The sequence below is a fragment of the Puma concolor genome, chromosome B1 (genome assembly GCF_028749965.1).
Source record: "Puma concolor isolate L17-30 chromosome B1, mPumCon1.1.hap2, whole genome shotgun sequence".
In the NCBI taxonomy this organism is placed as follows: domain Eukaryota; kingdom Metazoa; phylum Chordata; class Mammalia; order Carnivora; family Felidae; genus Puma; species Puma concolor.
Genome location: NC_141670.1, coordinates 112,474,652 through 112,499,773, shown reverse-complemented (window position 1 = coordinate 112,499,773; position 25,122 = coordinate 112,474,652). Strand labels below are relative to the sequence as shown.

At 38.2% G+C, this 25,122-nt stretch overlaps 1 protein-coding gene and 1 long non-coding RNA gene across 2 annotated transcripts in view; one reads left to right on the top strand and one right to left on the bottom strand.

Annotated features, from left to right (window-relative positions):
• LOC147581813 (uncharacterized) overlaps positions 1–12,926 on the bottom strand; it is a 171,906-nt gene extending 158,980 nt beyond the window's left edge. The window contains exons 1-2 of the long non-coding RNA XR_015249765.1: positions 12,476–12,926; positions 11,553–11,628 (exon numbers count right to left, since the gene is read on the bottom strand). This is a non-coding gene — a long non-coding RNA (uncharacterized LOC147581813). The remainder of the gene's footprint in view (positions 1–11,552; positions 11,629–12,475) is intronic.
• Positions 12,927–13,049: 123 nt separating this feature from the next.
• The window catches only part of FAM241A (family with sequence similarity 241 member A), a 44,257-nt gene continuing 32,184 nt past the window's right edge, over positions 13,050–25,122 (top strand). Inside the window, exon 1 of the mRNA XM_025922279.2 lies at positions 13,050–13,396. Coding sequence (XP_025778064.1) covers positions 13,241–13,396 — 156 coding nt within the window. The 5' untranslated portion in view covers positions 13,050–13,240. The remainder of the gene's footprint in view (positions 13,397–25,122) is intronic.

Here is a 25,122-nt window from a genome sequence, read left to right as displayed (position 1 = left end):
ATGATTACAGCTTTATTGTACAGCTTGAAGTCCATGATTGTGATGCCTCCTGCTTTGGTTTTCTTTTTCAAGATCGCTTTGGCTACTCGGGGTCTTTTCTGGTTCCATACAAATTTTAGGATTATTTGTTCTAGCTCTGTGAAGAATGCTGGTGTTAGTTTAATAGGTATTGCATTGAATATATAGAATGTTTTGGGTAGTGTTGACATTTTAACAGTGTTTTTTCTTCCAATCCATTAGCGTGGAATATTTTTCCATTTTTTTGTTTCTTCCATTTCTTTCATAAACTTTCTATAGTTTTCAGTGTATAGATTTTTACCTCTTTAGTTATGTTTATTCCTAGGTATTTAATGGGTTTTGGTGCAAATGTAAATGGGATCGATTCCTTGATTTCTCTTTCTGTTGCTTCATTATTGGTGTATAGGAATGCAACCGATTTCTGTGCATCGATTTTATATCCTACGACTGTGCTCTTTTCATGAATCCATTCTAGCAATTTTTGGTGGAATCTTTTGGGTTTTCCACACAGAGTATCATGTCATCTGCAAAGAGTGAAAGTTTGACCTCCTCCTGGCCAATTGGGATGTCTTTTATTTCTTTGTGTTGTCTGATTGCAGAGGCTAAGACTTCCAATGCTGTGTTGAATAACAGTGGCGAGAGTGGATATCCCTGTCTTGTTGCTGACCATAGGGGGAAGGCTCTCAGTTTTTCCCCATTGAAGATGATATTAGCATTGGGTATTTCATATATGGCTTTTATGATCTCGAGGTATGCTCCTTCTATCCCTACTTTCATGAGGGTTTTTATCAAGAAAGGATGCTGTATTTTGTCAAATGCTTTCTCTGCATCTGTTGAGAGGATCATATGGTTCTTGTGCTTTCTTTTATTGATGTGATGAGTCATGTTAATTGTTTTGCAGATATTGAACCAGCCCTGCATCCCAGGTATAAATCCTCCTTGGTCATGGTGAATAATTTTTTTAATGTATTTTTGGATCCGGTTGGCTAATATCTTGTTGAGGATGTTTGCATCCATGTTCATCAGGGAAAAGGGTCTATAGTTCTCCTTTTTAGTGGGGTCTCTGTCTGGTTTTGGAATCAAGGTAATGCTGGCTTTATAGAAAGAGTTTGGAAGTTTTCCTTCCATTTCTATTTTTTGGAACAGCTTCAAGAGAATAGGTGTTAACTCTTCCTTAAATGTTTGATAGAATTCCCCTGGAAAGCCATCTGGCCCTGGACTCTTGTTTTTCGGCAGATTTTTTATTACTAATTTGATTTCCTTACTGGTTATGGGTCTGTTCAAATTTTCCATTTCTTCCTTTTTCAGTTTTGGTAGTGTATATGTTTCTAGGAATTTGTCCATTTTTTCCAGATAGCCCATTTTATTGGCATATAATTGCTCATAATATTCTCATTATTGTTTTTATTTCTGTTGTGTTGGTTGTGATGTCTCCTCTTCCATTCTTGATTTTATTTATTTGGGTCCTTTCCTTTTTCTTTTTGATCAAACTGGCTAGTGGCTTATAAATTTTGTTAACTCTTTCAAAGAACCAGCTTCTGGTTTCATTGTTCTGTTCTACTATTTTTTTTGGTTTCACTAGCATTAATTTCTGCCCTAATCTTTATATTTCCTGTCTTCTGATGGTTTTGGGTTTTATTTGCTGTTCTTTTTCCAGCTCCTTAAGGAGTTAGGTTAGGTTGTGTACCTGAGATCTTTCTTCCTTCTTTAGGAAGGCCTGGATTGCTATATACCTTCCTCTTATGACTGCCTTTGCTGTGTCCCAGAGGTTTTGGGTTGTGGTGTTATCATTTTCATTGACTTCCATATACTTTTTAATTTCCTCTTTAACTTCTTGGTTAGCCCATTCATTCTTTAGTAGGATGTTCTTCAGTCTCCAAGTATTTGTTACCTTTCCAAGTTTTTTCTTGTGGTTGATTTCAAGTTTCATAGTGTTGTGGTCTGAAAATATGCACGGTATGATCTCAATATTTTGTACTTACTTAGGGTTGATTTGTGTCCCAGTGTATGGTCTATTCCGGAGAACGTTCCATGTGCACTGGAGAAGAATGTATATTCTGCTGCTTTAGGATGAAATGTTCTGCATATATCTGTTAAGTCCATCTGGTCCAATGTGTCATTCAAAGCCATTGTTTCCTTGTTGCTTTTTTGATTAGATGATCTATCCATTGCTGTGAGTGGGGTGTTGAAGTCTCCTACTATTATGGTATTACTATTATGGTATCGATGAGTTTCTTTATGTTTGTGATTAATTGATTTATATATTTGAGTGCTGCCACATTTGGCGCATAAATGTTTACAATTGTTAGGTCTTCTTGGTGGATAGACCCTTTGATTATGATATAATGCCCTTCCACATCTCTTGATACAGTCTTTATTATAAAGTCTAGATTGTCTGATATAAGTATGGCTACTCTGGCTTTCTTTTGTTGACCATTAGCATGATAGATGGTTCTCCATCCCCTTATTTTCAATCTGAAGTTGTCTTTATGTCTAAGGTGGGTCTCTTGTAAACAGCGTATAGATGGATCTTGTTTTCTTATCCATTCTGTTACCCTATGTCCTTTGATTGGAGCATTGAGTCCATTGACGTTTAGAGTGAGATACGAATTTATTGCCATTATGATGCTTGTAGAGTTGGAGTTTCTGGTGGTGTTCTCTGGTCATTTGTAATCTTTGTTGCTTTTGGTATTTATTTCTATTTTTTTTTCATCTTTTCTCCCCTCAGGAAGTCCCTCTTAAAATTTATTGCTGGGCTGGTTTAGTGGTCACAAACTCCTTTAATTTTTGTTTGTCTGGGAAATTTTTTATCTCTCCTTCTATTTTGAATGACAGCCTTGCTGGATAAAGAATTCTTGGCTGCATATTTTTCTGATTCAGCACACTGAATATATCCCGCCACTCCTGTCTGAACTGCCAAGTTTCTGTGGGTAGGTCTGCTGCAAACCTGATCTGTCTTCCCTTGTAGGTTAGGGACTTTTTTTCCCTTCCTGCTTTCATGATTCTCTTCTTGCCTAAGTATTTTGTGAATTTGACTATGATATGCCGTGTTGATGGTCAGTTTTTGTTGACTCTAATGGGGGGGGGTCCTCTGTGCTTCCTGGATTTTGATGTCTGTGTCTTTCCCCAGGTTAGGAAAGTTTTCTGCTATGATTTGCTCACATAACCCTTCTGCCCCCATTTCTCTCTCTTCCTCTTCTGGGACCCCTATGATTCTGATGTTGTTCCTTTTTAATGAGTCACTGATTTCTCTGATTCTTAAATCATGCTCTTTTGCCTTCATCTCCCTATTTTTTTCTGCTTCATTATTCTCTGTAAGTTTGTCCTCTATATCGCTGATTCTCTTTTCTGCCTCATCCATCCTTGCTGCCGCTGCATCCATCTGTGATTGCAGCTTAATTATAGCATTTTTAAATTTCATTCTATTTTTTACTTCTTTTATCTCTGCAGAAAGGGATTCTAATCTGTTTTCGACTCCAGCTAGTATTCTTATTATCATGATTCTAAATTCTGGTTCAGACCTCTTGCTTGTATCTGTGTTGTATCCCTGGCTGTCATTTCTTCGTGCTCTTTCTTTTGGGGTGAATTCTTGCTGAATTCTGTGGTTCAGGTTGTGCAGATTGTTGTGTTAATCCTCCAATCAGTTTTCTAGGTGTGTCGGATGGTTTAGTGTTGGTCTGGCTGTATTTCACGGACACGAGACACACAAAAAACTTCCATGCTGTTCCACCATCTTGGCTCTTCCCCTGTATAAATGCTTTCTATGCTTTCTTAAGGTTTAAGCAAGTGAGAATAGGTCTCATAATATTCTTTGTGCCCTTCTCCATAAATAATTTCATGCACAATCACACTGTACACAACTTAAATGATTCATAGGTGTCTTTTTACACCAAGATTGTTAAAATTACGAATAGATTATGAATAAGCAGAATGAAGACGCAAGCAGCATTTTTTTTTCCTGAGTAGGGTACTACAGTGTTCAAAAGATTTAAGCGTTTCTCAGAAGACCTTTTGCTTAGTTCCTCGTTCTTAATTGTGTTCTATACAGAAAATGTTATTAAGAAGCAGAGACAAAAAATAGCGAAACATCATTAACACAGAAAAACCTGAAGATAATCAAGTACAATTTGAGAAAAGCAACTATCAAATGAATAGATAGATAGATAGATAGATAGATAGAGGTGGCCCCTGATTTTGCACTTAATGAATTTCTGAAAATCTATGTGAGAGTTAAATGTGCACATTTTAGTTACAAAAATCCTTTAGGCCCATACATTTCATAGGTGCAATTTGAAAATATATGTCTAACAACCTGTATCAACTCTTTACTCTTATCCTCCCTAATAATTGAACTTCACAGATGAGTTTAACAATTTAAACCTAAATAGTGTATTGTATTTATAAGTGTCATCATGTGTACCATTGTGCTCAGCAGCTGGAGAATGATTCTTTTGAGCCATTAGAGGAAAAGGGCTAATAGATCAGTGTGGCCCTATCACCTTCTATTCAATCAAATAGAATAATAGCTATTATACTCAATTGAATTTTGACATAACATTTTTATACAGATAAGAGGCAGTATGCTAGAAAAGTAAAAGTTCTGTTGAAACATATATAAAAGTACGTATAGACCTCATAAAATTAATTGTAGTTTTACAAAGTCAAAATCATAAGACATGTCTCCAATCTTTTTGGTTTTGGCTTACTTGATACAAGATGGGAATTTTCCAAAAATTTTTAATAGGAAACTAAGCAGACCAGCAGGTCTCAAAATGAGCACAGATACGGGATGAGTTTTACAGAGTAAGCCTTTAATGCAAACCTAATCAAAATTTAGATATAGATGAATAAGCTCAAACACTGATTATGTACCTACTATATACGTGGCACTTGGTAAAGCACAAAGGATAACAATGGATCTTCTCTCTAGAAACATATAGAGACTTTTCTCAATTAGAGAAAGTAACACATAAACAAAGGAGTTACTATAATGTGGTAATTGCTAGGATAGAAATATACATGTATTATTGCTTTACTAACAGGCTTGATAGACTACTTCATTTAAATCTACTAATTTTTCCTCTTCCCTCAGTCTTAGTAGCATTTATTTGCCAGTTGTCAAAGTCACTCCCTATTCCTGAAACTTGCCTTCTTTGTCTTTCATACCTAAATCAAAGATGGCAAATAGATGGCACTTGTGCCATAGCTCACATTTCCCTTGCCATGGCAGTCATTCCTTCCCAAAAAAGTTCTCAAATGCCATCTTATACCGTGTACCAGGGTGTCACCAAGAATAACTGGCACATGAGATGAAACCCATCTTCTTCCCTTATGTGGATTTACTTCCACTAGGACCATATTGGCAGATGCTGGTTCAGCATAGGGTCTGATTTCTTGCCCAGCCAAAAACACATACTTTTTAATTTCTGTTTCAGGTTTTTGTATTCCCTTTTGAGCTAACCAACTCAAGGTCCAAGCTCATCTGTATTCAAAGCAGAAATAACCATTGGTTTCCCATATGCAATGAAAAATCACATACACCTCATGTTATTAGTTCTACTCACATAACATTAATACTAATTAATGTTTTGATTTTGTACTTAAGTGCCAATAGTACCCACATATTGCAAATATGAAAACTGAGGATTAGAGCGAGTCAGGATTGGAATTCAGGCAGTCAAGACTCTCAATTGTTAGCTTGTAGCCTCTACCACCTCCACTTTTCCAGATCCTTCTAAATGTTTCCAGGCAAGGGCAGCACTCCTCTGAGAAGTTCTTAGTTGCTTGTTTGCTTTTGTTTTTTTTAAGTCCTTAGTTTTCTTTACATGCTATTTTAAACATACATTGAGAGTAACAGACTTACTCAGGAAAATACACACAGGAAAGCAAGTAGGACAAAATATTAACATCTGGCCAATCTGGGAGAAAACTCTCTTGGTATTCATTGTACTATTCCTGCAACTTTTCTGAAGATTTGAAATCTTTCAAAATAACAAGTTGGAGACAAAATAGTAATAGACCTAATTTTCACTGGGTAATGGGTCTTAAAATTATAGATGCCTTAGAATACTAATAGAACAATTTATATGTCCATTAAACCATTTTTAAAATTTGAGGACGGTGGAGAAAATAACCTTTGGTAATTTAAATGAAGTGATAAAGGAATTTGCAGATAAGAAAACTGCTTCTATCCTTTTGCTTTTGAGAATTAACCTCTGTAATAAGAACAACTTAACCAACTGGAATAAATGCAAAGGACAGCAGCCAAGACATACAGGCTAGATCTGGAGGCAGGAAAAGTCATATGGAAATAATACAATTTTAAAGCAGGAAGAGGTTTTTAAAATTTTCTACATCAACCTGCTCATTTTACTGATGATGGAATTCAATGCCAGCCTTTAAATGAACTATCCAAATGTCTTCAGTCTAATAGCAGCAAAACTACTCATTTCTTCTGTATCATCCTAATTCCTTTAGTAAGTGATGAAGCCATCCCAAGATGGCTTATGAGAAAAGGGGTTGGCAGGGGTGGCGGCTAGGGGTGGGAGAGAACATTATGGTGACAGATTCATTGGCCAACATAACTGAAAAAGGCACACATGGGTAACTTAAGTTTTAGAGGAACTGGCTAAAATTATTCCTCTGTCAGTCGTGTATTCCACTAGGTCCACTTCATTACTTGGCTTTGTAAGGTGGTTCTCCTGTGGTTCCAAGTTCATATCATCATCATACACCAATCCTGTACACAGAATTTTGCTTTTCTTATAACATAAACAAAAGTCCCAGAATTGAATTTTGTTGACCCTGACCAGCCTGACTTGGTCATGTGCCCACCCTTGAACCAATCACTGTGGCCAAGGCGGGTAACAAGGGTGAAATGCATTTGATGCACTTAGTAAAGGCCATATTCTCTGGTCCTGGACTCAGGAATGAAATCATATTCCCTGAAATCACAGACTGAGAGTGGGAGAGAGTTGGATCAATAAAAAAAGCTGGGATACTGTTAACACAAGAAGTAGGTACAGATAACAAATGGCAAAATCCAAAAATTCTATTACATCTGTCCATAAGTAAGTTGAAAAAAATAAAGGCTGAGAGAAGATAAAAACTGCCTTTTAAAAAACATCCAGGGTGCCTGGGTGACTCAGTCCAGTCAGTTAAGTGTCCAATTCTTGATTTCAGCTCAGGTCATGATCTCATGGTTCATGGAATCAAGCCCTGCATTGGGCTCCACTCTGGCAGCATGGAACTTTCTTGGGATTCTCTCTCTCCCTTTAACTCTGCTCCTCCCTTCCTCTCTCTCTCTCTCTCTCAAAATCAATAAATAAACAAAGAAAAAATGTCAAAACACCCAAAAAACTTTCTTGAAGGGAAAATAAAGACTAATCTGTTTTCTTGTACTTCATGAAAGAATAAGGACCAATACTCAGAGAAAAAAAGGATACAGTTTCAATTCAGTAGATGTAAAGAACTTTCTAACAATTAAAGATATCCAGTAACAGAACAGGTGGCATCATGAAGTAATGAGTTTCCCATAGTTAGAAGCCTTCAAGCAGAAGGAGGGTGACCATCTGTCAGGAATGCTATAGAAGGGATCCCTATCCTGGGTGGGAGGTTGCTGTAAACTGCCGGTTAGATTCCTTCCAACTCTAAGATTCTAAATTATTGAGAACAGCATGAATAAAAGATCCAAACTCATTCAAGAACTAAATTATTCAACAAAAGGTAATAAAACTTTCAGCTATGAAGTTGAATCAACCAGACTTTGGGTGCCAGCCATCCCCTTTTACAAAGAAAACAGATACAAATCTTTGAAAATGATTATTTTTATTTTTTTTGAAGTTTACTCATTTATTTTTGAGAGCAAGAGTGCATGCACGAGCAAGGGGGTGCTTACTGAGTGGCTCTGCTACTATTAAGCTGTACTTTTTTCTCTTAGCATTACATTAAATATGTTTACTACACTGATAAATAATCTTCATTGTTACCATTTTAACACCTTATACATACAATTGTGTTGGTGTATCATATTTACTCGGCCATTTTCCTACTGCAGGGCATTTAGGCTTCTTTGAACTCCTCACTATAGTTCTACTGTGAACCTGTTTATATACACAGCCTTTTCCCCTTTTGAACTATTTCCTAGATCTGGGGTTAGTGGGCCAAAGGGTATGGATATTTTTATGGTGCTGAATATGTACTGCCAAAAAAATGTTATCAGTCTGCAGTGCTACTGGCAATAGCTGAGTTTAATCGCTCCCCTAAGGCATTATCCATATTAGGTTCAATTCAATATTTTAAAAATTGCTAACATATATTAAGTGGTACTGTATAATTATTTACATGTCCTTTTTCCCCCCTCTACTAGTGAATCAGGATAGCCTTCTCAATTTTTTTTTTCTTTTAAACAAAACACAACTCTTAATCTCCATTCCTACTGTAGGGAAAGAACTCAGCAGTGCATATAGATGCAAAGTCACACCAGAAGAGAATAAAACAGTGTTAAGGTAACCAAATTAGACCCTAGTTGGAGTCCACTCATACTAAGGCCCACATTAGCAAACCAAACCTTAACTAAATTTCTATGCTTGCCTCTCCCAAGAAACGAAGGCCTAGATCAACCAGTCAGCACTTGCCTGCACAACACAAGTTACCTAGCCCAGCTCCAAACTTCCCTTTGCTCCAGTCAGCAAATGCCCAGTATAACTTTCTTGTTCCTGCTCACTTTGGTCTATAGAACTCTCTTGAATTGAATAATTCTTTGAAACTCCTTTCTAACTACTATGCTGGATACTGCTCAATTCATAAATTGCTGAATAAAGCCAATAAGATCCTTAAAATCTACTTGGTTGAATTTTGTTCTTTAACAACAGAAAGCTTAAAAATTAATTCCAAGAAGAAGGACAAATTTCTCCTCCTCTGACTCACAGTGGACTCTGGGAATGCTAGAGAGCACTGAGCAAGTATTGCTTCAACATCTCTCCGATGGAGCTTCCTGAAATTGAAAGAATGCTAAAGACAGTGAGTGTTCTCAAATAAGTTCCTTTTCCTTTAAATTCACATATATCAGGGCACCTGGGTGGCTCAGTCAGTTAAGCATCTGACTTCAGCTCAAGTCATGATCTCATGGTTCCTGGGTTCGAGCCCCGTGTCAGGCTCTGTGCTGACAGCTCAGAGCCTGGAGCCTGCTTCTTATTCTGTGTCTCCCTCTCTCTCTCCCCCTCCACCCCCTTTCAAAAATAAACAAACATTAAATTTTTTTTTAACGAATTCATATATATCAATCCAGAAACCATACTTTTGCCTGGGATTTGGGTAAGATTCCAAACATCTCAAAAATAATTCCCCATACTGAAGGCTCTGCTAAACAAAAAAGCACATAAAAAAATCATATAATAAGCAAAAATTAGAACACAGGAAACATAAATTAACATTACAGTAATGTGAAAAACAAACTAAAAATGAAGTTTTCACAAATAACTGCACTTGTTTTTCTAAGATTATATTGCTGAATGAGTGCAGATCACTCTGATTTGTTCATTTTCCTTTCTGGAAAGACATCCAAAAAGAGTGGAAGAACATTAAAAAATAAGACATTAAAGGTGTGAAAGTGACAGATTAAAAGTCCTTGTTCCCACAGCAACTGCACAAGACACATTTGTACTACATAGGCTACTCCTTAGACAGGCATCAATTTCTTGCCACTTATTATTTCCCGGGAAAACACAAGATAAATACAATAACAAAATCACAACTAAAGTACACACAATTTGAAACCAACATGTCATAGTTGTCTAGGTAATAGCAAATATATTTGCCATGGGAAACTGGCAATAATAGCTTTATATGTATATTATCCTTATTTTGCAGCCCAGTGAAAGTAGCCCTCCCCAATATGATCAAAGTATAGATCAAAGTGTGTTATATGTGATATAACCTAAATAATGTCTTTTTCACAAAATGCTACTATAAGACTTTTTTTTAAAGAAGTGATTCCCTAAATCTCCAGGAAAGACCGAAGTCTCTATGAACAGAAGATTCACAGGTCAAAGGGAAACTCGTTCACTAAATGAAAGGTAGACAACACTAAGAAAACATTGTAACATCAGTTATGGGCAAGAATGAGAAGATTCTGACCAGCCTCTGGTGAAAGTTCTTGGCTTTTGCCAGATAAGCAGACTAGAATTTGAAAGAGAATAAAATGGAAGCTTCTTAAGAGTAGGGATCTCAATCTGGGGCCGAATGCCTAGTGGTTTTCAATAAATACTTGTTAAATGACTGAATATAATTCCCCAAGAAGCCTGAATCTCTGAAAGGCCAGATAGTATATTCTAGACTAAAGGACTTGTGTAAGACTTGACCCTCAAGTTGAACAAAACTAAGCTCTATATTACTCTTTTTACTGCTCTGCTATACATACGCAGTGCCTTCTGAGTCCTCATGCATTTAAGGAATTTCTGTTCATTCTGTAGCCTGACTGAAGAGTGCATAGCTGCTTGACTTATCACATTATCAGACACAAACAGAAACAGGGAGAACCTCAACATGTGCTTTAAGCTCCAAAGAGTTGGCAATAAAAGGTTGATGCTCTCTGTGCCCCTGTATATAATCATAAAGCTTTTCATAAAAAATACATAAGGCCACTTTCTTTAAGAAACACTACTAAAAGCCAAAGCAAAATTTCAAGAATGAAAATGTTGTCATTAGAGAAAAGCAATGAGGCCCATCAGGAATGTTTTTGGCTTCCAATGGTGACATTTGTTTCTGATTATATATATAATATTAAATACTTTCTTCTGGGTTTTTAAAGGCTTTTAAGACAAGAAATAAACCAAATTCATTTTCTTTGTAATTTGTGATATCCAAAGGCATATTTTCTAGTTTCTATAGTCCTGATCCCCCAAAATAGGAAGTAAGTTTTTAAGCCTTTTAAGTTTCCATTTTAATTCCCTCTCTGGGCCTGAAGACATTTTAATAGAAGATCCCAAATAACTCTTATTCTTCTCCATACATAGGCGTATCGTTTTCCATTGACAAATAGCCTGATATTTTATCTATACAACAGTCTATCATTTTCTCAAAGAACAGATAAAAGATATAAAATTTGTTTTTAAATGCTCATCGATTTCCCTTCAACAAAATGGGTAAGGTAGTTTAATATGTGTTTTCTAACACCACCAAGCAATTAACTCAGTTCTGACACTATCTACCTGAAGATAAGATCACAGAGCTCACACCTTAAGAGCTCAGTGCCACAGACTGCCCTCCTTTTGATGCCAACTGCAAGTCCAGGTTGTTACCTGCGCTTCTGACCAGCTGGCTCCAAATTGGAGGTTTCCATGACCCCAACCTCGCTTCAGTTAATTTGCTGCAACAGTTCACAGAACACAGAGGAACTTTTACTAGCTTATTATAAAGGATAATGTAAAGGGTAATATAAAGCATACAGATGGACAGCCAGATGTAGAGGTACCTAGGGCAAGATATATCAGAAAGGGCACTGAGCTTCCATGTTCTCTGTGCGAACCACTCACCTTGCAAATCGAAATCTTTACAAGCTCACAAGCTCTCGGAACCTCTGTCCTTTTGGGCTTCCATGGAGGCTTCTATCTAGACGTGATAGATTAAATCATTGACCATCATTGATTGATTCAACTTCCAACACCTCTCTACCCTCCTCCAGTTCAGGCGGTGGGACTAAAAGTTCTAAGCCTCTAATTACCAGGTCTATTATTGTGGCAACTAGCCCCCCACCCACACTTAACTAGGGGCTTTCCAAAAGTTTTCTCATTAGCATAACAAAAGACACGTTACTGCTCTCCCCACTTAGGAAATTCCAAGGTTTTAGGAGCTTTGTGACCAGATTGGGATGAAAACCAAATACATGGTTGACCCTTGAATGACACAGGTTTGAACTGTGCAGGTCTACTTATCTGTGGATTCTTTATGGTACTATCAGGTATTTTCTCTTCCCTATGATTTTCTTAGTAACATATTCTTTTCTCTAGTGTACTTTATTGTAAGGATACAGCATATAATATGTGTAATGTACAAAATATGCTAATCAACTATTTGTGTTGGCTTCCAGTCAACACGAGGCTATTAGTAATTAAGTTTTGGAGGAGTCACAAGTTATACATGAATTTTTGTGCAGGTCAGTGTCCCTAAGCCCTGCGTCCTTCCAGGGTCAACTGTATTATTTATTATAAATCACAATATCACAGGTAGTAAGGAAAAGATTTATAAATTAGTTGTACCCCCCTTACCATCCACTAAAAGAGACAGACATATTCTTGCCCATTTATAGAAATATACACAAAGGCAGATACACTACCAAATGCTCCCAAGACTCCAACAACCAACAGAGAAACGCTTAACAGAGACAAAGACGCCGACCTTCAGAGAGATACAAGACGGGAGCCAAAAGGAACAAAAGAGGCAGAGAAGTGTGTATTACTTGCACAGGATGCACCGCTACTCAGGACAGGCATGCAGCAGCACAGCCAGGCACAGCCCCAGGGCCACGCAAGAACAGAGGTACCCCTGGAGCGTGACTGTGTGTCACACACACACCCCAACGCACACGTGCTCTCTCCTTCAGAGTCTCTTACATACACACACTTTCTCTCTCACACACTCCTTTCCTAACACTTTCACACACACATACACACCCTGTCACACACATACAATCTCTTCCAATTTCTCTGTTATGTAGTACATAATCACTCTCACACCCTCTAACAGTCTCACACACACAATCTCATACACACACAGACTCTCATCTTACACAATCTCACACACATACATAGTCTGCTAATGTACATAGTCACACACACACACACACACACACACACACACACACACACACACACACACACACAGAGTCTTACAAACGCGCGCCAACACGCACACATCCCGTCTTAGGTCGCACACACGCGCGCGCGCGCGCGCGCGCCCCCGCTGGCTCCGCCCCCCGTCGTGGCCCCTCCCCCGGGTGCTCCGCCCCCGGGGCCGGGGCCGGGGCGGGGCGAGGCGAGCCGGTGACAGGAGAGGCCGGGCTGGGCTGGTACTTCTGGCACCCTGGCCGGCGGGGCGCGCTCGGGAGGCTCCTGTCTGTGGCCGCGCGGCCGATCTCAGGGCGGCCCTCGTCTGACGGCCGCTGCCTGGCGTTTCACGTTTGGCCCCTCCGGCGGCCGTCCCGGCGGCGGGAGTTGGCTACGGGATGTGCTCGGCCGGGGAGCTGCTTGGCAGCGGCAGCGGCGGGGAGCGCGACGAGAACGGGGACGCACTGGCGGAGCGGCCGGCGGCGGGGACGGAGAGGGAGCCCGGGGCGAGCCCGCGGCGGCGCGGGCAGCGGCCGCTGGCGGAGCGCGAGCAGGTGAGTGGGGAGGGGTGGCGCGGCCCGGCCGGTTTCCCGAGCCCCACCCGGCGGCGGAGGGAAGTGGGCGGGCGGGCGGCGCCTGTGCTCTGCTCGGCGCGGGGCGCTGGTGGCCGCAGCGTTCAGGAGAGCTTCCCCGAGGAGAGGTTAGACGGCGCGCTCGGGGCCGGACTGCGGGGTCGTGCGCCAGCGGTGTGGCCGGTGCCCTGGGTTCGCGTGCCTGCCGGGGTCAGCGCGGCCCTTCCCCAGCTGTCGGGCAGAGGAGGCTCGGGCTGGCGCCCAGGGCTCTGGGGAAGTACCCTCCATACCGGTCAGTAATCCCAAAGCCCTACATGTAAACACTTTTTTTTTCAACTTCAAGTCCATACCCCCGCGCTGTGCCGTAGGGGACAGCTGGTCCCTTCCTGCCCTCCATCTTGGCATTTCTGAACACACACCTAGCGCCTCTGAAAGGTGTGGGTGTATTTCTCTAGATGTGCAATCAGTGTCTGACGGCATGTGTAGGAGCGAGTATTACAATAGCTATCTTGACGGGGACTCTCCAAGAGCAGGTTCTTCACATGAACACAGATGAGATCTAAACTTCATGCTAAAAGTGAAAAAGCAAGAAAACTGCTTTCAGTTCGTACCAAAGGGAAAGAAGTACTAAGAGTCCAGCTTTCATAAGGGAAAGGAGAAGTTGGGTAATTTTTGAAACTCTCTGAATTTGTTCTCATTAAATGGAGTATGATAATAGGCATTACAACATATCAGATGTCTTCAAGATTAGGCAAGAAATTTAATCAGAGAAGCTGAATTATATGGAGGATAGCTTTTCACCAGCAAAGACAGTAATTAGACCTTCAAAAATAACTGAGATAAGCCAACCTGCGGAATCACGTTAAGGAGCAGGAATTCAGATGATTATTTGCCTTTACTACAGCCTAATTACTGTTGGGACAATCCGTTGATGCCTGTCCCCTCTTGTTATTCTTCTCCATCTGTCCTTTTTGTCACATTTCACAAACTCCAGTGTCATCACCAAATGCATTAATAGATAAAGTATAACTTCTAGTATTTCAACATTGCATTTAGAAAACAGAAATACCGGGGCGCCTGGGTGGCTCAGTCAGTTAAGCGTGGGACATCGGCTCAGGTCACGATCTCACAGTCTGTGAGTTTGAGTCCCGCGTGGGCTCTGTGCTGACAGCTCAGAGGCTGGAGCCTGCTTCAGATTCTGTGTCTCCCTCTCTCTCTGCCCCTGCCCCACTCACGCTCTGTCTGTCTCTCTCAAAAATAAATAAACATTGAAAACATTTAAAAATAAAGAAAACAGAAGTACCAATGTGTGGCACATACAAAATATGCCTTGGCGTTAGTCTTGCTCACCATGTGGAAGTGCAATTTTTCATCCTAATGCCAATATAAGAGATGGCATGGTGACTGAAGCAAATAATTGGTCGCTAGGAGATCTTCCTGATTCCCTTCCTAGTGCCCCCCTCTAACGGTACCATGACTCAGTAGCTAACGGGTTTGGTTTCCTCTTGCTTTAGTTGTTCATCTGGAAAAGTGAAGAAAACAGCAACAGGAACTCCATTGGTGGCGGTGCTAAGGCAGGTACATTTGACTGAGGTTCTCAAAGTAAATTTTCAAATGATTATAAGGGAGCATGTCAAACATTACTTCATTTACACTTCTGTGGATTTCACGTCATCAGTATCTCTGGTCTTACCAAAAATTGCTTATGGTACAAAGAAAAAGGATGAAACAAACAAACAAACAAAAAAAAACCCGAAACATGTAGCCTAGAAAACATGTATCTTACCACTTTGCATACCTGCTTCTGTCATTGCCTGTCATGGAAATTTGCTTTCCTGTACTCCTTTGAAATGTTTGAAAATATTACTATTATTTTTAATGTTTATTTATTTTTGAGACAGTGAGGGAGACAGAGTGTGAGCAGAGAAGAGGCAGCGAGAGCAGGAGACAAAGAATCCGAAGCAGACGCCAGACTCTGAGCTGTCAGCACAAGAGCCCTACATGGGGTGTGAACCCACGAACAGTGAGATCATGACCTGAGCCGAAGTTGAATGATTAACTGACTGAACCACCCAGGTGCCCCTGGAAATATTATATTTTATTAGATGATATATTTCTGTACTGTAAGCCTACATACCTAGTAATTGAAAATTAACTTGAGATATGCACTTACCCCTATATCAGCACCAAAAAAAAAACAACTTCTTATCAAGACACCAAAAATGAATGAAAAATTGGGGCAACACAACCCATTGGTGTAAGAAGCAAGCTTTTGTGATAAATCATTTATTGCTAATATGATTGCCAAGCTTGTTTTCTTTTTTTTTTTTTCTCAAGTCCTGCCGATGAAATTTAAATTTTTATGCATTCCCTTTTAATGATGGTAACCACCAATATAAAAATACCTGAGGGATGGGGCGCCTGGTGGCTCAGTCTGTTAAGCCTCTGACTCTTGATTTCGGCTCAGGTCATGATCTCGTGGTCCATGAGTTCGAGCCCCACATCGGGCTCTGTGCTGGCAGCTCAGAGCCTGGAGCCTGATTCAGATTCTGTGTCTCCCTCTCTCTCTGCCCCTCCCCTGCTCACGTTTTGTCTCTCTTTCTCTCAGAAATAAATAAACTTAAAAAAAAAAACTTGAGGGAGAGATAAATGATTTCTGTGACTATAAAACATATCCTAAGAAGTTGTTTCATTTAGTTTTTCTTTAGGGGATGGTATGTGTTTGCTATTTTCAGGGCACATGGACTCCAAATTACAAACAGAATTTTTTGAAAATTTGGTTTGTAAACTAGTGATTTGGAATTGAAAATGAATTTTTCCACAGAAACAATGATATGAACAGAAACAAAACCAAAACTAATTAGCTGGAAATGAGGCAGAGGCCACCTTCCTGGTGTCTTTTCTGCTTAGCACACTCACTTGTTGTTCCACGGTCCTAGTCCTATGGCTGTTGAGGGACAGACAATTGGCAGCATCAGTGGCTGTGGCGGCAGCAGTCACCATGGAGGCGCCTTTCTATCTGGATCAAGGCCGTGGTGGTGTGTGTGCTCTTGAACACAGTACCTCCAGAAGGCGCCTGACTTTTGCTCTTTCAGCTCTTTCAGTGAGTTTTTTCAGTCCCTAATTTTTTTGTATGAAATTCCTTCCTGTCTCTATTTTCCTCACAGAGTTTCGCCCTTACTTGATAATTTGATGAAGCAGATTTCTTCCATTAGCTATTCCCCAGGCTAAAGGTTCCTCCACATGCATCCTTTCCTTCACTTATTTTTCTTTCCACTTCTGGCTGAAAGGCTCATGCCCTTCCCTCAGTTGGAAGGCTCTTGTAGCACCTTTAACCATACAAATCCTATCTTTGGCTCATCCTGTGATACCAGCTCAGAATGTTATCTATATCTTGGCATTATTACATGTAATACTGAAATACTGGTATTAATATAGATATTTTCCTAATAACTAAGATATTGTCCCAGCATTTTTTTTTTTTTTTTTTTTTTTTTACTATTTGTCCTTAAATGCCGCTTTACCTGAGAGGAAACTAAGTTTCCTCTGTCCTTCTGGCCTGAGTCTCTCCAGGTAGGATGATTGACAAAGGAGGCCTCCACTGGAAAGAATAAAACGAGTCCTTTAGATGAAGCAACTGTGTCAAGCTTGAAGTAGGAGTCAGGCATCTAAGAGATAAGCAAGGGAGAGAGGCAAAATGCCCGAGGGGCTAAAGGGACATGGTGTAACTATCCCACGTGTGTTCATTTTGCGCACGAAAGATGATTCAAGTATGTTAATGACTGTGAACGTCAGGTGGCTTTTTATAAGAGAGTCTCTGATCTGCTGCATAGCTGAAAGGCTGAACATCTCCAGTCCTTTTATTAGATGCTTACAGCGTGAATAGCATCTGCTTTCAGAAGTGGCAGTTCACAACCTGAATAACCTAAGATGGCCCTGCTTACCTCCTAGAGCATAGAGATCCCATTATCCTCCAACTGACTTTAGAAACATTATCTTTAGCTCTAAGATCTTTCTTTATGATTGTGAAAGTAATGTACTCTGGGAAATGTAGGAATATAAAAAAAAATCTAAGGAAGAAGACAAAAACATTTAACATCCCAGTCCGAGTAACATTTTGTTAAAAAATATCAAACACTAAAAAAAAATATATCTCAAACATTTGGTATTAGTACATTTACCTCTCTCTTTTTCTCTCACGTATTACCATACTCGTATATATACACACACATATATTTTTAGCATGTTTTAGTGTAATTGAATTTGCTTTCTTGTTTCAACAATTTAGCATGCTGTGTAATTTTCCCATGTTATCAAAAATTATTTGTAAAAACTATTTTTAGGGCTGTCTAAGAGTCCACTTCTCAACTACTGTGCTTTTAAGTTGTTTTAAACTTTCTTCTATAAAAATGCTGCAATGAAAATCTTTGCTTGTAAATCTTCAACATTCTAACGTGCAATAGATTCCTAGAAATGGAAGAAGTAGGTCAGTGAGTCAAACTCTTTGAAGCTTCTTGTAACATTCTAAAAGGTTGCATTCAAGAAAGGTCACACCAATGTACACTTCCAGTATTGGTGTGTGAGAGCACTGATTGGAAACCATCCATGCCTGTAATGAATAGTATAATTTATGGATTAATCTTTGCCAAGTCAGTAGGCCAAAATTATCTTATGTTGTAAGATCTTGCTAGAGAGGTTTACTAAACCTTTCATATATTTATTGAGTAGTTTTATTTCTTTTTAATCACGTTCTTTGAACTTTTTTGACACTATTATAAGGTATTAATCTCTTATTTCACATTGATTATAAATATTTTCTCTGTTTACAATTTACTTTATAATTTTGTTTATGATTTTTTTGATTTAGAAATGCTTTAAATTTTTATTAGCTAAAGGAATTTATTTTAGTAATTTCATAGACATCAATCACACATACATACACACACACACACACACACATAATATATACATGTCTATATCTGTTTAGAACATTCTTTCTAATCCTACAATCAGTTAAATATCCACCAATATTTTCATGTGTGTATGTGTGTATCAATGATTTTATTTTTCTATTTCTATGTGCTTATTCTGTTTAGAATAACTTTATGTGTTCTGTGAGGTATGGAGCTAATCTGTTTTTTCTCCCAGTCATTGAATATTCCAATTTCTCCCTGGCTTTACAATCCTATATAGTAGTTATAAATACTAAAATCTATATTAAACTTATATTTTTGTTGGTATTGTGAATGGGATTTTTTTCCCACAAATCATTCTTTTGCTGCTGGTTTCTAGCTACTGATTATATATATTTAGTTTTTAATTAGCTACTTTCCTAAATTATTTTATTAATTCTAATGCTAATAAATACTAGTATCTCTTAGACTTCATTCTTTTGCATCTTCTAGGTATATAATCATCCAGTCTATAGATAAGGTTGATTTTGCTTCCTTTCAAATAGTAATGTTTCATTTCTATTTCTTGCCTTTCTGATGCCTAGAACTTTCAGATCAATACTGGTTCATAGATATGTAGGTGAATAAATGAAGTAATCTTTATAAAAGCACTTAAGTATTTGCCAGAGTTTGTGCTACAGGATTATCTGTTAAAAAAAAAAAAAAAAAAAAACTTCAGCAGAAAGAAGCCTTATGCTTTCTCTTTGATCTATTAAAACTATGGCCAACAGGACAGATTCTAGACCCAGAATACCTGGGTTTGAATCCTAACTTTGCCACTTACTAACTATAGCTTTGGGCAAGTTAATTATCCTCTCCAGGCTTCAGTTTCTTCATCTGTATAAAAGGAATAATAGTTGTATCAATCTTATAGGATTGTTGGGAGGATTACATGAGTTAATAATGTGTGGAAAGTGCTTAAAGCAGTCCTTAGCACATAATAACCATGTAAATGTTAGCTTTGGGACCTAATTTTCAACTGGAACCCACACTGAAAAGAAATCTAAGAAATGTTGTTTTCAATGTTTCTAGCCTCTGCATTTAGAAAGTCACCCTAGGAGGAAGTTGCTCCTCAGTTTTAATGTGTATTCAGATCATCTCTTGTTGAATGCAGATTGTGATTTCTTTGCTCTGGGTGAGGCCTAAGATTATGCATGTCTAACAAGCACCCAAGTGATGCTGATGCTATGTCCACATGCCACACTTTGAGTGGCAAGGGAATAGAGGATAAGCAAGTCGGTCTACAGTATTCACCATATTTGCCCTTCAACAGAGTAGCAGTAATAGATACATGTAAGAAAGTTATTTAACTATTCCCTAGAAGGGTATATTTGAACTCTTGGTGAGGTGTGAGAAGACAACAGTTGTCCCCCAAACCAGTCATTTGTAATAGATCCCACAACTAACTAGTACTGGACAAGACCAGTACCCAGGTCTCCAATTCCCAAGCCAGTGTTTTTTCTTATATGCAAAGAGGCTTCCCACACAGTGGGAGAACAGTCTCTGATAAATCTGCTCCTCTCCCTTACACTGTGGAGTTCAAACTAGATATTTGTTCATACCTACTTCTTTTCACACTTTAAATTATTTCTTTATATGTGTCTTATTTATTTAACAGAGGAATTTGGTCTTAAGCAATTGTGGGAACTGGTTAAGCAGTCTGTAAGTCTTTTGAATCATGTCTGAAAATGACATGAATATGAATATGACATGACAAGTTATTGAAGTCCACTGGGCAGGCAGTAAGGAAGAAAAGATGGATATAAATAATGGGGAGAAGCAGGAGCAGCCTGGACCCATAAGTGTGCACTGAAACTCCAGGAAAACTGGAACCTTGGCTTTCACTGTGTCCAACCTTGCCAATGTGGGTGACCTGCTAGAGCTAGGGCCTTTTCTCAAGTGACTAAACTCACACATCTGGACGAGGAGTTGGAGAAGCTGGAGGAGCATCTGGGGAAAAGGAAAGCAATTACGGACCCCAGTGCAGCTTTGGGGTGAGGCACTCGGTGAGGCAGCAGATCAGCTACAGAGTGGCTGCACCCCCGTGGCCCACCCTAACTTTGTGTTGTGCAAGAATCCCTCAATCATGAAGATTTAGAGCCAGAGTTCACCACCACGTCTCACTGAATGGTGTGTCCTAGAAAGTGGTTCGGTTAACTGGGTGGGGGTGACGCTGGGGTGAAGGATTGAAGAAACTGAATGATATTCTCCCAAGATTGACAGGGCCATGAGTCAGGAATCACCATCAAGGAAAGCCACGGACATAGCTATGCCTCTCATGAAAATGCAGGTTCTGGTAAAGTAAATCTGAGGTGAGGCCTGAGGTGCTTCCTAATAAGCCCCCAGATGATGCTGACATCGTTGGTGAAGGGAGCATGCTTTGAGTAGCAAGATCTGTTCTCTTTCACACTTTTAAAAGCAGTTTTCAAGCAAGAACTATATTAAGTGTTTATGAGTTTAGTGAATTCAGCCATAAACTTAACCTAATCTTGTTTCCAAGGACATCCAGTCACTAGAGTAACTCAGGGAATAATTTTGCATATGGTAGGCATCTTTTGTTCATTTTTTATCATTATTCAGAGTGAAACCTCTAAATCAGTAGTTTTTAACTGGAGCAGTTTTGCTTGTAGAGGACATTTGGCAATGTCTGTAGACATTTTTCATCGTTAAGACTAGAGGGCTACTACTATTTCTAATTGAAGTAGTCCAGGGATGCTGCTAAACATCCTATAATGCACAGAACAGCCACTTACAACAAAGCATTATGTGACCCAAACGTCAATAGTGCCAAAGGTGAGAAACCCCTCTTAAACTGTATTAGGGTTATAGTAGTTTCAGTTGTCAAGAATAATTACTCTGCTAAGAGATATTCCAAATATTGAAGCCTGCATGCCAAACAGGTGGCCCCTGATTATTTCTCTTATCTCTTCTTCCAACAACTTCTCTTAAACAACTTTCTTCATTTTGCTCTCTCTTTTTTCACATCCTTTCTCTGACCCTTTCCTACCACTCATCTCCTTTCTGTCTGTCCATATCGAGTGTCTCATTCTCCCATTGTCTCTTATACATCTCTAGCCATCTCAGCCACTTTCTCTTTTTCTCTGTACATCTCTCTACTACCTCCTCTCCTCTGTAGAAGCTCAGTGTTATGGAACAATGAAAAAGGTTGTGGAGTAGGACAGTTCTAACTGTGAATTCTGACTTTATTATTTTACTAGCCTTATCATTCCTTAGTCCCTCAGAGACAATTTCCTCATTGTAACAGATATAATGCCACCTACTTCTTGAAGTTCTTATGAGGATTTGGTAACATTTTGTTCACAAAATACCTAGCATGAAATAGACCCTCAGTGAATATTAGCTCCCTATTTTATGCCCACCTTTCCTCTCATTTTTCTCTGGTTCCCTTCTTATTCCTCTAACCAAACCACATCATAAAACTATATTTTTAGTATATATAATATTCAGGTTTACATAATAAATATTACTTAGATATTGAATAAAGTATTAAGAGTTACTAATCTAAAAATCAAATAAATTAACTGTTTAATTTCTCTAAAAATAAATAACCCGCCAACCTAAATTACATTGCTTTTGGTATAGCTCTTCAGTTGACTTCTGTTTTTTCCTATTGTGACTCATTGGTCCTTCCTGGGAAAAAGAGTATCCACCTTCCTCTATTCAAGTTATTCTCAATTTCCTATTCAATAGAAGTGGTAAAGCAAGAATAAAGAGAAAAACTAGAAGTTCTATGACATTAACCTTGTCCTGAGAGGCCTAAGTAGAAACTCTTTATCTTTATTCCCACCTTCTTTAAGCCTTAGGACACTATCTTCCTTTTCTGCCTTCTCTGGAATTGCAATCTTATCTTGCTGTAGCAGCCTTCAAAAACCTTAGGAGTCCCTATTGGTCATATTTTAGTTCAGTAAGAATATTGTGTGTGTGACGGGGTGTGTGTGTCTGTGTGTGTGTGTGTGTTTAAGGGAAATGATTAATAAGACAAGCAAAGAGTAGTTTCATTCCAGCAGCGAAACTGACTTTCAAGTTAACGCGATGCAAAAGACATTTTCCATCTTCTGATCTATTTTTTTTCCCCATATCCAGCGTTTTTTCTCCATCTAACTTCATGGGCAGCTACACTTTATCTTGGCAAAGGAGGAGGAAATGATTGGCTTTATTTGTTCTTGCTGTTTTCTTACAGCATCAACTATAGCTTATCAGAGTTCTGAACAAGAAAACACAGTGCAAATGCTTTGAACTTTATGGAAAGTGAAATTATTAAATAAAATTATATTAAAATTGATTAATAAAATTTATAATATATCATATTGTATAATATATGTAAAATAAATAATAAAATTATATACAGTAATAATAAAAGTATTATTAATACTTAGTATCTAAACAAAGTGTTAAGGAAATTAAATTTCTATTTGTGGATTTTACTATATTCTCTTTGATATAATATTTTCTAACATCTCTGAGATTTTTTTTAATTCTCTTTTTCAACTAATCTGAAAAAAATGATTTTTGTTGTTTTATCTTCTTGCTCAAAATTTTACTTGAACATATGCAGACCATCCAAAGAGGCAGGGAACTTACATCTGTTTCCCATGACCAGCAGATTTCGTCAGTCTGATTGAGTTCAGAATTCCTGATTCCATGGTGCTCAGAAGTAATAACATGTAACAGAACCTATTGTCACTTCTGCAGTTGAGAATTAAAAAGGAAAATCATTTTTAAGGAAAGATGTTTGATTTTGGCTACTTTCAATAGACAAGCTATTCTATCTTGTGGTAACATCTAGCATACCGCCCTGTACATACAAGGTATTCATTGTCACTAGGTAGTTCATAACTTAAAAAATACGTAGATTTTAAGAAAAGCACAAAACATAGAAATTTTTACCCTGCAGCTTGAATTAATCATTTTCTTTACTTCATGGCCTAATACTATCTCATGTTCATGCACAGCCCTTTTCTTCTTAATTTTTTTTCTTTATGTAACCATTCTCTTCCTCACAATAGGCAACTTTTTTTTAAGTAATTTCTTCCCCCAAGGAGGGGCTCAAATTCACCATCCTGAGATCAAGAGTCACATGCTCTACTGACTTACTGATTGAGCCAGCCTTAAGCAACTTTTTAAATATGTTTGATAGCTTTGGCTAAAATTGTGTGTTATCTTTTTGAATACTTGATGGTTTCATTTGGGTATGTTTGCAACTATGATTTAACATATTGGACCCTAACTCTTGACTATAGAGAACAAACTGATGGTTACCAGAGGTGGGTGGCGGATGGGTGACATGGGTGATCGGGATTAAAGAGTACACTTATCACGATAAGCACTGAGTAATGTACGGATGTGTTAAATCACTGTATTGTACTCCGGAAATTAATATAACACTGAGTGTTAACTATACTGGAACTAAAATTTAAAAACTTAATAAAGTAAGTAATAAAATAAAATATTGGATTCCATTTGTTAAAATGAAAATGAATACAAATTTTAGTACTTTTCAGTTTATAATAATTTAATAGACTAATTCAAGAACTACCCGATAGTAAACCTGAAACTAATATGTGTGTCAATTATACTTCAATAATAATTTTAAAAAACAATTTATAGTACTGTACATTAAAAAGGGTGGATTGAACTGTATGTAAATTATACCTTAATAAATCAAACCAACTTAAAATAAAACAAAGAAGATCTAGCTGATATTCTCATTGATTTTTATCTCCTCAAAAAGTTTTTTTTTCCTTTATTGGTTCTATATAATTTAGTAGGAGATAAGTGTAAATAAATGCTATAACTTTGCAGTTAGTTAGAAATGGTAAATAAGTTATAAATCTAATAATAAACATGTTATAAATTATAATATGCTGCAGTTAGGTGAAGTTTTATATGGTTAGTAAATGCTTGTATTTAATGTAATTTTGTGTACATTTTGTAGGAAATAAAAACTGCAATTATATGTAATGTCTAAGGAGCAGGAAAATGTATTGTCTCATTAGAAATACAATAAATGCAATTTAAAACTATTAGGAATTATTTTTCACTAACCAAGTTGTTAAAGATTAAAAAGGTAAATGGTGTGGGTTTAAAGAAATGACATATGACCTAAGAATAAAAGTATAAATTGATTCAGTCTTTCTGGAGGGAAATCTTGTATCAAACCTCACTAGTACATACTATTATTGCCCCCACTTTAACTATGTAAAAACCTTAGCACAGGGAGGTTAAGTAACATATTCAAAGTATCACAGCTAGTAAGTTGCAGACTTGAGATTCAAACCCATGTTTAAAGCCTGAGTTCTTAACCACCAAGCTAGCGTTGGGCCATGAAATCAATTCAGTGGATTGTGAACAGGATAAGATAGATTTTAAAAAGTGTTAGAATCTATCACACATGCTATGCACGTCCTTTTGTAGAACTTTATATGTACTGGGTCAAGGTATAAAATACATTTCTAACATGGATCACAAGTCAAGATCAAGATCATAGCCACCTTAATTCTGTCTCATGGCCTTTACCTGGACTCTTTGCCCCAAATCTTCCTTTGACAGATCTTATGTCATCAACCTGTTACCTCTCCAAGATCCCAGCTCTGCTTGCCGTGTACAAAGAACCTCTGACCCAACCCAACTTCCTCTATTCCACTATTCTGTTGTATGTTCCTTATAGCTCTTCTTACTATTTGAAATTGTGTTAATAATTTGTCTGTTAAAGTGTTTATTCTCTGCTGCTTTCCA